This window comes from Chamaea fasciata, unplaced genomic scaffold (genome assembly GCF_029207755.1).
Source record: "Chamaea fasciata isolate MVZ Bird 193981 ecotype frontalis unplaced genomic scaffold, bChaFas1.0.hap1 SCAF_14, whole genome shotgun sequence".
Taxonomy (NCBI): Eukaryota; Metazoa; Chordata; class Aves; order Passeriformes; family Sylviidae; genus Chamaea; species Chamaea fasciata.
This window is the reverse complement of record NW_027094099.1, coordinates 10,700,814-10,715,182: the sequence shown is the minus strand read 5'-3', so window position 1 is coordinate 10,715,182 and position 14,369 is coordinate 10,700,814. Positions and strand designations below refer to the sequence as shown.

The 14,369-nt window shown below is 44.2% G+C and overlaps 1 protein-coding gene across 1 annotated transcript; it reads right to left on the bottom strand.

Annotated features, from left to right (window-relative positions):
- Window positions 1-312: 312 nt before the first annotated feature.
- On the bottom strand, window positions 313-14,046 carry WHAMM (WASP homolog associated with actin, golgi membranes and microtubules). Its single transcript, XM_066196143.1, has 10 exons — window positions 13,492-14,046; window positions 10,514-10,687; window positions 9,085-9,235; window positions 8,435-8,604; window positions 7,614-7,779; window positions 6,487-6,674; window positions 4,979-5,065; window positions 4,799-4,894; window positions 3,907-4,420; window positions 313-1,609 (listed from the first exon to the last, which is right to left on the bottom strand). The coding sequence occupies exons 1-10, from the start codon at window positions 14,029-14,031 to the stop codon at window positions 1,323-1,325; spliced, it is 2,373 nt and encodes a 790-aa protein (XP_066052240.1). The 5' UTR covers window positions 14,032-14,046; the 3' UTR covers window positions 313-1,322.
- Window positions 14,047-14,369: the final 323 nt, after the last annotated feature.

Genomic DNA, 14,369 nt, shown 5'->3' with positions numbered 1-14,369 from the left:
GATGCTTAAACAGTAAAATATGAACCCCCAGCTGCTGCTTCTGCTTCTCGCATGAAATCTGCTGCATACATATTTACTGTGCTGATTAAACAGATCTGCCGCTCTACAGTGAAACAGGGAATTAAAGCACTGTATTTCCAATTTTGTTACCAAATTACAATTCATAAATATTTGGGAAAATAAGGGCATTTACATATACCATTAGTGAGAATGCAGTTGCCGTATGGCTGCCACTTGCTATCAAAAGCCAGGGTACCATGGTATAAACAATGCTCAGTTCATGGCAGTATCCTAAAATGACCACACATTGAATCCACTTCTTCTGTCAAGATATATTTTTATTAGGGTCAGTATAAACTTCAAAAAAATAACTTGAATAATTTTTGCCACTATCTACCCAAAACAGCAAGAGTCTCTAAATTGAATGTAGCTGAATTTTGAAACAGTCAGCTTCCAGGCAGAATGTAAATACCTGCCATTTATAAGGCCATCAGGTAATGTAAATTCATGAGAGTAGCTATAAACATGTATTGAAGTTCTCAGTGGAGAAATGCAGCCCTGCATTACAGGACTAAATCCTGAAAAATATTGTATACAATAGTTTGGTTCTTTCTTTCATGTCAACAGGTCATTGTAAATGTAGATGTATGAAAAAACATTTAACATCCAGAAGTTCTCTATACTTAATCTTTCAGCTAAAAAAGTAAGCTTTTCAGTCATTACTGCAGTAGTGTTTATTTCAAACTTGAAACTGATTTTTCCAATCAGCATTATCAAGCCATCCGTAAGTGCACACTTTCTAACATGATGATAAATGGAGTATCCACGTAGTTACTTAAGAGCAAGCTGTATTAGAAAAGCAAAATGTTTAATTTTCTGGACAATGGAGGTAGGAGTGAAAGATTCCCGATTACGCTAAATTTTCTGGTCTGCCTCTGTCACCAGAGCTTTGCTTCTAGTTTTATATGACAAAAGAGATTTTCAGTTATTTTGTCACTCCTTAAAATTTGTTGTGATAGCATTACCTACTGTGTAGTAACAATGTAATAACAGTCCAGCATTTCAGCCGTCTTCAGATGTGGTGAAAACACTACATGGTTGAGCTAGGAACACCTATTAGTGCAAGCATAATTTGAAGTATGATTTGTCATGCAAAAATATGAATCTGTAGCTCCTATAGAAAATCAGCAGGATTCTTTTACTTTACAAGACATTTTGGACTATGAGAACACCACACACAATCACAGTTCTTTCATTTTGAAAGGGACAGTCTTCTACAATGTGCAAAATGAGGCACACACTCTTCCAGTCTGTTATGCTGGTTAGCTGTCCCATTCTCCATTATTCTGATCGTTGTCCTCCTCTTCTTCAGAATCAGCAGACACTTTCTTAATTCTCTGCATGGCTGCCTTAATGCTTCTCTCTAGCTCATTAGGGGATCCTCTACTGACATCTCTCTCAGTATCTCGATTGACTTTCCTTAATTTAACCCCTTGCCTTATGGCAGAGAGGATGCTGTCCTTCACAGAGGCATACGGATTTGGCTGCTCCACCTTGCGAAGGTGAACTTCACTGCGCTTCAGAGAAGCCAAAACTTCATCCATGGAACCTGCAACAGATAAATCTACTGTTACCAGAAGAAACAAGGAGATAACCACACTTAAGAGGTATGAAGCCCTACCCAAGCGTTCAGGGCTCTTCCTTTAATCTTTGCTAGGAACAGGAAAAAGAATTGTCAGTTCTGGCATGGATTCTTTCAAGCTCTGCAACAGCAGGCTCTGGAACTGCTTTTAAAATGCAGTTAAAGCTTTTATATCTTGAATTGAGAATCCACTGCCTCTTCATCATTATATAAGGTTGTACTCTAAGGAAGAAATTATACACAAAGGACAATGCTCTTTTTCATTACAACTTTATGGGCTTTCAAAAAAACTTCACTGAACCAAAAAAATCTCTTGCATTCTGTGTAGTAAACAATCCACCATCCCTCCTGGCTTGCCCAGAAGCCTGCTGAGACCATCAATTGCATTTTTGCTCAGCCAAGAGAGAAATGAAAGGATTTGAGTAGAAGGGCTTTAAAGTATGCCACTGAAGTCACTGGGAGCCAGATCAGGCCCTATGCAGGCAGCCCTTTTCTGCATGGACTTAGAAAACAATTCCTATTTTACAAGATGATTTAGATCTCAGGTGTATGTTTCTGAACTTCAGACCATGAAGGACACCATACTGAGAGCTTTCACTAGACCTCCTGATACACACTAATTTGTGTTTTGCTCCTGCTGACTCTGTGCTCCAGACTGCCAGACAGGGAGGCTGTTTCCCTGGACAGCAGTAGGTCCAGACCATCTGTGCCTCACAGCTAGAAATATTTTTGCCATGTGCAGTGCACACAAGGTTATGTGATTAATATCAACCACTTGAAATGTAACATTCTGCAAAATCCTGTGGTACCTCCAGAGACTTAAAAATGATCAAGCAAAGATTTGGCAGATTGCTTTACAAAGCCTACAAGTTAGAGAGTCTTAAGTCTACTACCTAAATAGGCTGCCTGGTAAAAGATTAGTCAGACAAATTACAAAAGAAGCCTCTCCTGACTTTTTACATACACAGACATGAGTAGCCCATAACTAAAACCAACATGTCTATGAAGATGTTTCAGTAAGTTCCCATGGTAATTTAGCAATTACTATTACAACTACTGACATGATGGCTTTCTTCAAGAAATAGGCATAAACAACTTATCAGATCTCTCCAATAAACAAAAAATACCTTTTCTTATGCAAAAATAATGAAGACATCAATATTAGGCTGTGAATGGCAGTAAATATTAGCTACCAGAAAGGCTGTTCCAATAGTAATCAGTCTACTGTGGTGAACAACTCCTGTTGCTAATCAAGGCTTCTTAAGAGTATCTGTGGTAGAGTTATCCCATGGATATCCCACACTGAAGTCTGCACTGGATGCACAGTAGTTTGCCATGGTAACTCAACTGTGTCTCAGCCCTTCAGCTGCTTGTATTTCCCCACAGCTTGGACGAACTAAAACTGCTGGACTTCTCCTGGTATTTCCGCCTGTGGTTTGCCTCTTAACTGATAGGACACAAAGGCTGCTTGGATGTATTTTGAAGAGTTGAAAAGGAAAAGGAATGTACCACGTTTAAAGACATTCTTCATTCTAGCATAAGCTCCACTGTGAAAAACAACAAAAAAAATTGCTGCCTTCCAGCTCAGATCAATCTCTCTGACATAGTCAAAATATCCACTCACCTCAGAGACAAAAATAAGCCTGTTAGCAGGATGCAACCAGGGCAGCTCTGGGAGGTTGCTGAGCTTTATTCTCATTCAAGCTACTCCTTCAATTGCCAAGTTCAGCCTTCAATTACACCTGCATGATCTTGCTAATAAAGCAAAGGTGAAACAGAGCAGAATTTCTTCCCTAGGAATGTATGCCAAAGTTATTCACCTACCTTTCAAATCCTGGTTAAATTCTGCATGAATTCTCTTAGGAAGCCTTTATTTAGAAACCAAGCAAATTTTAAGTGGACACAAGCTGTGGACGCCTTAGAAATGCAAGCAGGCCAATTGCCAGCTCTGTAGTACATAAATCATAAACACTAAAGTGTAGCCTTAGTACAGCTACAAATTTACCCACATTGGTCTTCTGATTAGAGCATCAGGACCCTGTGAAGTGTCTCAAATAGGACACACAAATCATTGTTACTCATTTAACATCCTGAGCTATGGTCAGTGTTACTGTATGGAGTTCCTTAGACTAAGCTTTCCAAGAGCCTCATTCTCCTCATCAAAACTACACAACTACATTATTCCTGTCCAGAAGCAGAGAGAGAGAGACCACAAAAATACAGGAAATGCATTAAAAAGCACCAGTTGATGGAAGCCTACTTACCTATGCAATTATTTATAGAACTCCTGGAGGAGTCATCCTGTTTGTGCAGTGCAGGACTTTCTGAGGGGCTATAAGAGCTGAGGGGAAGTGGTTTATCCTCTGTTGCTGATGGTGCTTTTAACTGGAGAGGTAGTGGAGGAGGAGGGGGTGGAGGGGGCAAGGGAGGAGGGGGTGGAGGAGGGGGTAGTGAACATGGAGAGACCATCAATTTCTCGCTGTGCTTTTGCTCCTCTGTGTCACCATCGGTAACAAAAATCTGGACAGGGATGTCTGCTGGGGTATTCTGACACAAAGCTTTTGGTTCTGTGTCTTCTACAAGCAGAATGCTCTGTGGCTGCTCAAGATCTGCCCTTACTCTCGGAGAGGGTGCAGGGGACAGAACTGCTGGGGCTGCCCCTGTGCTCGATGCAGGGGGAGGGGACAGCACCACAGCCTGCTGAGGGATGCCTTGTGGCAACTTGGGACTGGGAGGCTGGGGACGAGATGTTTTCAGAACAACATGAGCTGGACGCTTCTGAAAAAGAAATCATAAGGCAGGTGGTCACAACTCCATGGGACTGGCCAAAACATAAACCCCAATGAGAAAAGAAGCCACAGAGCACAGACCTGTCCCACTCACCCATCCAAGTAGAAAATTCAACCCTGAATAAACTTAGATGAATAATAAAGCATTTACTTCAAAGCCATTTCCTCACCTGTATTCTCTGCAACAGGGTCCACAACTGGAAACTGTATCTTTAGGAGATTTAATCCTCTTTACTCATTATACATAATCCTATTTTAGGCTATCCAAACAGTTGTCTCTGATTGAGACCAGGCTCACATGTGAGCTATGGCTACTTTCTGACCTGTTTTGACACAATTTAGGACGACTGCAGTTCACAGTACTTGCCTCCCTGAATACTTTCAGCCTCTCCAGTGTTTTCTGGCGTTCCTGGCTTATCCAAGCTTTTTTCTTTTTCTCCTCCTCTTTTTGTTTGTCTCTCTTCTGCATTGAAACACAAGTAAGTGAGCCTTAGAGTGTGAAAACAAGCAGCTGCCAGACTCCCCAAGGCTGCTGTTTGGTACTCACTATCTGTATGCTGTGATGCTGCTGGAAGCGTTTTCTGCTCTCTTCTGCCTGCTGCAGTCTCTGCCGATGGCTTGCTTCACACTGATCCTGGGAGAAGAGCAGAATTCATGCAACTCTCAGTCAGTTCACACTTCCTGTGCACCAACTGTGCCATTAACTCCTGAGCACAGGCCACTAAATAAATAGCAACCACGGTTGGGTGCTTGGCAGTGCCAAGAAAGATGGCTAAGCTCAACTAGTGTCAGATGTGAGACCCTGATGGTGAAGTCTCTAGGACTCCTCCATGGCTAAAGCCAAGGTTCTCCTAATCAGGCGTATTTTTATTCATGCTGCAGCAAAAATGTATCCAGATGTGACCCAACCCCAGTCTTACAGTTTGGTTAAAAAAAAAAAAAAAACCAACGAAAAGAGACGAAAGGAGACAAAAAGAAAAGAGGAAACAAGCTCATGCACAGACATGGGGAAGAAGGCAAGAAGGAAGCTAGGAGGGTACTACAAAAACACAAAGCTACTTTTTCCCCTCTCCCTTACTTGCCATAGCTCCCAAGTACTAAAGGCAGGGAAGCAAAGGTATGGGAAGCACCCTGAATGCCTAGCAAGGGTACTTTCTGTTAGTAACAAGTGCCACAGAGAAGCTGTAGGCTTCAGTATTTTCTCTGGGAGTCACTTTTTGTCTCTGTACAGAGGGGGATTATCCACATGGCTGGACAAGCATTTGCACATCATGTGCCATTTGGCTTCACTGTTATACAACCAATAGACAGCAATTAAGTAAATGAAAACAGAAGCAAAAGAAGTGCCTGCCAAGGAAGCAGTTGCAAGCAAGAGACAATGATGGCTCACAAAACATTTGCAATGTTTCCAGTGTTTCCAAATTCCCAGTTTGTCCAGGCTAGTGAGGGATAAAAAGTCACAGACTCGCACCTAAACTCTGCTCTCTGCCCCAGCAGAACTGCAGGTGTAAGGTAAACTCATCTTACTGATAAGGTTCATAAGAGTCAACTTGTGTCTTCCTAATGTTCTGCTCTGAATGGGAAAAAAAAGGAAAAACTGCCCTTTGCACAGAACTGAGAGGCTGAGAGAGAACTGCAGCTGTTAAAGTTTCCCTTCCTCCTGTTCAAAGGTGAACTATCAGTGTGTGAGTTGTCCTATCACTGCAGCTTCCTCCACAGAAGGCGTTTCCTACTGCAGCTGCTTTGGAAAAGGCTGCTAGAGCAAAGCTCCAGCTGGCCCCACAGGGCTCTGGTAAGGTCTAGCTGATGGGGGAACACCTGGGTCACCCAGGTAAGCTTGTGCTCTCTTTCTAAGGCACAGACACACTTGCACCACACCACGGAGTGGAAAGCTGGCTTAAAATCACATTGCCCCTCTTTGTGCTTGCAGGTCTTGGCACTGAGTCATGAATCCTCTTGTACGCTCCACCCAAACCTTCCTAATTGTTTCCTGTCCATCCCTCATGAGTCAAGCCATCAGCTGATGAAAATGCACATCTCCAGGACTGCATTTACTTTTTTGTTCCTGAGGTAGGCTCTCCTCGCACAGACAGTCCCACGCTTTGTCTCCAACTGCTTAGTCTTCTGCCTCAGCACCGTCATTGCTGACAAGTTAGCGTAATGTTGTCCCATGCTCTGTTCAATGACCTTGAGCTCCTCAGGATTTTCACATGTATCATAGTAAACAACTTCATCCTGTTTCTCTAAAAAGGCATTTGGCATTTTTTAAGAAACCAAAAATTGCCACAGTTATTTAAACATTTAAAGAGGTAATGACATTTTAAAAGCCATTGAAGGCAGTGAGTTAGTTATGAGTAAGTGTAAAGCTCCAGACCTGAGCTGGGTCTTTCACAGTCATATGCAAACATGTCACGTTACTCACAGGGGTGCTTTGCAGGATCAAATTTATGCTGTTAGCATTTGTTATTTAGCTTCCTCTTTCAAATGTCTCCCTGTGTTTTAACTCCTACCTTCACCAACTGGAGTTTTCCTGGAAAACAGAAGACTCTTCTGACCAACACTGGGTGTCTTATTTTAATATTTACCACGCTTCAGTTATGTAACAAGTGGCAGCAATGTTTACTTCACAGTGTACATGGTAACAGAGAATTCATAGGAACAAATATGAACACAACTGGTGCTTACTTGGTTTTACTATGTCACGAAGAGACACAAACTGGAAGATGGTAGTATTCTAGCTATAATCACCTCTTTTTGTCATTACAGGATGCATTTTGTAATTTCTACATGTTAGATTAGAATAGGTTAGGATGAATTACAGGACCTATTTCAGCAGGTTCACAATACCCAGTTTCTGTGCATAGATCTTGTAGCTAATAGAGGAGCTAAGCGCTGTCAATATAAACTACTCCGTGCTAAACCAGGGCATGCACGTATCACAGCTGCTGGCAAGCTGAGCAACCAGTGTGGCTTTTTTTTTTTTTTTTAACTTGTGTTATCAAATTAGTGTCTAATTAATCAAAAGACAATATCAGATGGTGTCACAGCATTAATGTTTTCCAGCAATGCTTTCTAGTAGCAAGACTCAAGCAGTGATATCCTTTTTATTTAAAATTGAAAACAGAGCAGGCTATGTCACTTCTGTGTTCTGAATATGTGCTTAAATAGTATTTTATTCTCACCTTTAATCTGTCTCTTTATAGTGTCCAACTGTACAATAAGCAGCATCTCTTCATGTTTCAATACTTCAAGCTGTACATTATATAATTCCAGCTGTGTTTCATAATACTGTATTTCCAGCTCCTCCACTATACCTAAGTTCTCTTCTTGTTCACCAAGATTCTCCATCTGTAATGGAAAATAAAAAGCATTAGTAACAAAATATGCACACATGAAATATGTCTGGATGCACAAATGCCTGTAAGGAGCCTGGTCTAACTGGCAGCTGCTTTGGTATGGAAAACAACAGAGCATTTGAAATGGCTTGGAGCAGAAACTCAGAGGACCAGAGAGCCTTATTAACCTAAAGGATAAATTTACCTTAACTTTACCAGGAGAGACTTCATTATAATCTGCACAAACAACACTGCTGCTGAAAACAATTATATATGCTACAGTACACCACTCTTGGAAAATAAATATCAGGTACTCCTAGCAGCAGTTAGATGGCATCAAAGATTAATATTAAGTATCTTTATTTTTCAGTGTCCTCTGAAAATAATACCTGGTCTTTATGTCCCTAAAACTAAACCATTTCAAAGATTATTATCATAAATGCTTGAACTGTAAAAGCATGTATCTTAAGCTTTGCTGAGTATCCTCAAACATGCAGGAGAAATTAAAAAACTGCAGACAGGCATTTTTCACAACGTAAAACTGTGCTGAAAACCAGAATTGTTCCATAGGCGAAGACTTCAAAAGCCTACTCTTGTGACCATTTTGGTAGGTTTTGATCAGCCCTTCAAAGAACAGTGACAGGAAAGGAGGCTTTGTAAGGTCTTACAAGTTTCTGAATGCCAGTTCTCTTCTGTTTCAGGCACAATTCTCTTGCCCTCAGATGCTGAAGGGTTTCTTTTGCTAACATATATTTCAGGTTTTCTAATCGTGGCAAAGCTGATGCCCAGGTGGTTTTCCCAAATCTCTCCTCATCTTGTTCCATCTGTTTGTGCATTGCTGGAGATTAAAACATGGCAGTAAAACATGAGAAATGCAGTGCACTAATAGCCCACGTATGTTTCTGAAGTATTAAAAATGCTAATCTTATTAAACGATTTCTGAAGCTTTAGAAATTACAAGATTACAAGGTTGAATTTGTGATCTTATACATGGAAGTAAAATACTTCATTGCACCATGGAAACGTACCCTAACAGTTGCACAGCAACATACTCTGTTCACGTGCTGAAATCCTTGAGGCTGCACATCAAGCACTAAAAGCACCCATGGCTCTTGTGCAGAGGTTTGCAGACGTAAGTCTCACACAAGTCAAGTCCAAGTTGTAAACCAAACTGGTTAAAAGATATAAATCTTGGGTGAATAAAGTACTTAGTTCTTAAACTGGACACTCACCCAAACCTCAGGTTCTGCAGAGAGATAAGAGCCCTTATCAGTTCAGTGACTGTCACTGAACCCTTGGTGTAAATCATTCTGATTACCTGCCAGAGCCTTTACAGTTTCCTTGAAGTAGTTCACTGTGATATCCTGAATGGAGCACACAGCACTCTCAGCTCGCTTACTCCATTCTTCAGCATCCTTCTGCAAAGCTGCTACTCTTCTAGGCCCCAAATTATCATACCGCAAAGATTTCTGCAAGGACACAAAATTGTCAGTTACCACCTGGTTTCCACAGAGGTACAGCCACACTGTGCTACACTTGGAGACACTTCAAGCATGGTGGCAAAAAATGACTTTCCCCTCACCTGTCACAGAGCGAACCACTGCTCATTCCTAACTCTCACTGCATAGGCTAATTCAGAACCTTGGTTCCCCAATCCTGACATCACATTTCAATTAGTTTACTTCTTAAAATATTTTTAAACTATCATCTTTAAAATTACGTCCAATACAAGTGCTTTTTATTGTTACTAAAAGTATCTCTTCTACATGCAATGTTCTCTTCTATTTTTCCCCACGTGTTGACAGCACATTGCACCAGCAGGTTCTCCAGTTTGGCAGTAAGAGAAGGTCTTCAAGTCCACAAAAGAGACATGGGTACAAGTCTAGTATTCAAATATATTTTTAAAATAATTATATTTCAAATAAGGCTATGTATCCCTTACAGGGCTTTTTTTTTTTTTTTTTAATATGAACTTTGTTTCATTCTTTCCAATTTCCACTTTAATTTTCAGAACAGTACATTGAACATTTTATTGTCACAGGTTTAGACTTTCAGTATCCAAGCACCTTAATCCAAACTTCAAACTGTTCTGCTCTTTTTGAGAACATTAACAGCTCACTTTAATTTTAACACACTATTTAAGGAAAACCAACATAGTAAATAGCTGCCATTTCCAGGGGCATCATAACTTTCAGAATGTGCTTCCAGTTTAAGATGCACATAAAACAAAGCGAATGCAGTGACAACTGATACATTTTCATCTGCAGTTCTAGCAAGTTGTATCGGTAATAGAAAACTCTTTTGAGTGGGAAGGTCTCCTCTGTCTTCTGTTCTACCACCACAGCTGAGTTAATCTGGTGCATTGGGATCCTGGGGGACAACATTCTCAATGTCAAAAACTAATCCCATGGAAGGTGGCACAACAAAGGCTACTCATATCGCAGTAAATTCAGCCACCAGAGAGTAAACCAGGGAGGTGGAGCCTAGGGATAGTCTCCTTCTAAGTGGGACACTGGTGGGAAGTCAGCTGCAGTTCTAGTCGAGCCATTATCATGGACTCCACGATCCCCTGAGAGTGCCTCTGCTCTAACTCTGAATTTGTCAGTCATGTTTGGTAGTTTGGCAGAGGAAAAAAAAAGCTGGTACAGACAGGAGGGAATGTTACATGATTTGAGCCTGAGCTGCTCCAAGAGTAGCTGATGCCCCACAATGTAGCTTGGCCTTTCACTTTGTAAAGGCAAACTTACCAGGATTTCCAGTTTGTACAGTGTCGCCAGCTCTCGCATATCTCGGAAGGGCTGCAGTAAATACTGGTAGAATTGTGTTGCCATGGTGACCAAATCCTGATAAGCTTCATCTTCTTCTTCATAAACCTTCATCAAAGCCACCATTGTGTCAGCACTTTTATGTTGCTGCAAAACCTAGTGGGATAAAAGGTAAATCAGACACAGCTGCTTTGCATTCGTGTGTGCTGGATGCTGCCAGGCTCCAGTGGGAAGGACCTGTCCTTCCACAGCCAAGACTTCCCACTGCACAGGAGGCCTGTGCAAGGCATACTGCAGCCACCCCAGATGAAAACACCTCCAACATCACACTGTTAAAGGCACTAATTGCTGCACATTCCATCAGGAGCCTGCAGGAAACATCCTGCCTAGGGCAACCACCAGAAACATTCCAATAACTGTGTGCAGATGACTTTGCTGCTTTTTATAAACATAAATGGGAATCTTGGGAAGTCTGTACTGGAAGGACAAGCAAGGTATTCTTAAACTAGCTGTTGCATTGCTTTCAACATTAGTAAATGCCTGCTAATGAGTTTCTGCATCCTGAATTTCTGACTTCAGGCACAGAAAAAAAACCAGATTGGCATTTACTTCTGATACACCCTGCAGTTAAATTCCTTTAACATTTGTATAATTTATAATAGCTTATTCTAACCTCAGTTCTAGTGGTATTACACTTTCTAAGTCATAATTCTTCCATGAAATTACTGCCTTTCGATACACTAGGCCCTATTTATTTCCTTCTGTGAGAAAATAAAAAGTTGGGAATTTCCCCTCAATTGCATTTGTTTACTGGTACCAATATAAGCTTCAATGATTTTTCTTTGACACCAGCTGGCAGAGACCATGGCATGCTCTACATGCCAGGATAGAGTGAGCTGGCTGAGAGAACACAGCTAAGTTCCACTGAGAAACAGACCTTCCTGGAAGGACAGTGTGTGCCCTGCAGCTCCATAAAGAGGGAAGAGGATGGGGGGGGGGGGGGGGGGGGTGCGTGTGCGACCAGTAGCGAGAAAAAGCATTAAAAAAATAAGCTTGGGTTGTGTTGCAACTGAAAAGCACTGAAATTAAACCATCACCTTTGTTCTTGCCAGCTGAGTCTGGGTAAGACAGCAGAATTCCTGTGTATGGAGGAACTTCCCCAGCAAAAATCTGTGGAAGTCAGCTCAAGGGCATTTCCCACCCACCCTGTCTGCAGACCTGGCACAGGCAAGACAGGGGAACAAGAGAATCTGAACTGCAACATTTCTGATAATCCCATAAGTGTGGCAGCCTCTTGGGCATCCCCAGGAGCTTGTGCCAGCTCAGACACAGTCCTAGGGCCCACCTGCAGCAATTTCCCAGCCTGCTTTGGCCCCACTACGGAAACCAAATACAAATGCTAGAGCTGACTTTCTGATTCCGACTCTAAAACCAAGAAGTGAGGGTCATGCTTCTCCTGGAGGATGCTTCGAGTGAGTAGAGGGGAAGTATTAGTGAAGGACATGAATGTGAAAAGGAAAAAAAGGATGCTCTGACACTTCAGGTTGGTTTAGACCATAACTTGGTCTAAACTACAATATAATAAATTTATGTCCCTGTTAGGCCGGCAAGTACACCACCACTCCACAGCATGTTTAGCCATATGTAAAACATAGCTGGAAGTTGCAGAGTAACTACCGGAGGCACCAAGCCCCAAACTGCCACAGAGCTGAACATGCTTGTGCTGCTTCCAAAAGAACAAGAACGTGGTGGCTGGAATGTACTTCTAACTGGGCTGTGAACTGTTAGTCAGTGACAGACACTGACTTTTGTATACAACAAGGTACACGTTCATGTAAACTAAAACTTTGTTTTTAAAAACAGTGTCTTTCTGAAAAAGTAGTGTTGTTTCATCTGTTAAATACTGCAATATGAAAGAGAAGGCCGAAGTCAACTGTCACAACTTTCTTCCAAAGCATGATCACTTTCATAAAATACCTTTCAGATTACTTTGATAAGAGAGACTGTAAAAGGTACTGCACAAAACAGCAGCAACACACTGGAGAGCCTGAACTATCTGTAACTCTTCAACATTCCGATGTGCTAACTGCAACTCTGTTACTACATACCACCTTTGAATTCATGCTTACAAGAAGGGGAAAAGATCCAGGAACACATCCACAGCAAGAAGAGACCTAAGGTATCGGAAGGAAGAAAGTGCTAACTAACATCATCATTACTTCAACCATTAGGGCAGAATTTGACACTCCAAAAAACAACAAACCCACACACAAGTTCTTTGAATAGAAACCACTTATTTGTATAGGACCAGGACTAAGTTTGGTCCTAATAAAAGACTGAGAATCCCGCAGTTACAAGCATTACTGTAAACATGTAGTCTGAGACCTTCACAGGGAGGTTAGAAAATTAGCACATGATTGTATTCTCCTCTTCGGTTACTGTTCCACCCATTGCCCAACACGGCGGGATGTTTTTAGCAATGTGTTTTTGTAGGAGTGCCTGCAGCTTAAGTAAGAGGCCCAATGCCTTACACTGACTGCCCACGCAGAGTTGGCTTGTTCCCCACTTAATAAAGGTGCACTTATGGGACCAATGACACTTGGTACTTCAGAAAGTTGACTTCGTGGCTTCCAGACAATAGAAAAGAAGTTGTGTAAGCACTAATCTGGACTCTGGACAACACCACGAGCAAGTTGGTATCAGTGACTCGGGCACCCTTGCCCACGTGAGTCTGGCGAGCCTGCCCTGATCGATGAAGCCGCGCAGCAGCAGTGGCTGCCAGGCTTATCGCGCACGGGGTGCCAAGCTGAGGCTCAGACAGGTGCACCCATGAGCTGAGCAGCAGCACCGAACACTGAAGACAGTGCTACACCGAGAGGCCCGTCTCCTGCCCGCAGGGGCGGCCGGCAGCGCCCGGCCCCGCGCTCCCTCCGCCCCGCGCCCGGCCCCGGGGCCCGTACCCGCCGCAGGGCCTCCTTGGCCCGGGCCAGGTGGCCTCGCAGGGCCTTCCCGCGGAGCTCGTGGAGGCTCTCGAAGTACTCGTCGTCGCAGCGGCGGTCGGCGGCGAAGAGCGCGTCCAGCACCACGCGGCCGCCGCAGAGCTCCAGGGCCCAGCCCAGGTACAGCTCCAGCGCTCGGCACAGCTCCTGCAGCTCGGCCTCATCCGGCGCGGCGCCGCCGGGGAACAGCACGGCCCAGAGCCCGCCGGCGGCCGCGCCGGGCAGCGAGGGCGGCAGCTCGGGGAAGGCGGGCTCCAGGCGTGGGCACACGGCCGACAGCTGCCGGTGGACGCCGCGCAGGGCCGGCGCCGAGAAGAGCCCGGCCCAGCTCTGCGGGGCCTGCTCCGCCGCCTCCGCCCGCCCGTGGCAGGTCACCGCGAACGCGCCCTCCGCGCCGTTCCAACCCACGAGGAAGCGGAGCCGCGGCGGCGGCTGAGGCTCGGCGAAGGCGGTGTCGCGCACGGCCACCCACCCCTCCAGGCTGTCGGGCTGCGGCTCCATCGCGACAGCGGCGACAGCGGCGACAGCGGCCCCGCGGCCCCGGAGCGAAACAGAAACCGAGCGCCAGGCGGGGCGGGGCCGCGCGCCGCATCACCATTGGCGGGAGCGCCAGGGGCGGGGGCGGGGCCAGGGGGCGGGGCCGAGACTGAGGCGGGGCCAGGGCGGCCCTCACGGCGGGCGTGGAAAATAAACAGTGCGATAGAAAAACCACAGCGAGAGGCGCGGCTCCGGGAAAGGTCGTTTGTCACAGCATCGTGGAATGGGATGGGATATATTGGGATGGGTTGGGTTGGGTGGGGGCCCCGAAGGGCGTCGTGTTCTCACCCCTCTGCCATGGG

Coding starts and splice junctions, on each gene's coding strand:
- WHAMM (XM_066196143.1), bottom strand. CDS start 14,031: ATGGAGCCGCAGCCCGACAGCCTGGAGGGGTGGGTGGCCGTGCGCGAC. Junction 9,236..10,513: donor TGTACAAACTGGAAATCCTG/GTAAGTTTGCCT, acceptor GTGTCCTTGCAG/AAATCTTTGCGGTATGATAA. Junction 6,675..7,613: donor TATAAAGAGACAGATTAAAG/GTGAGAATAAAA, acceptor ATGCCTTTTTAG/AGAAACAGGATGAAGTTGTT.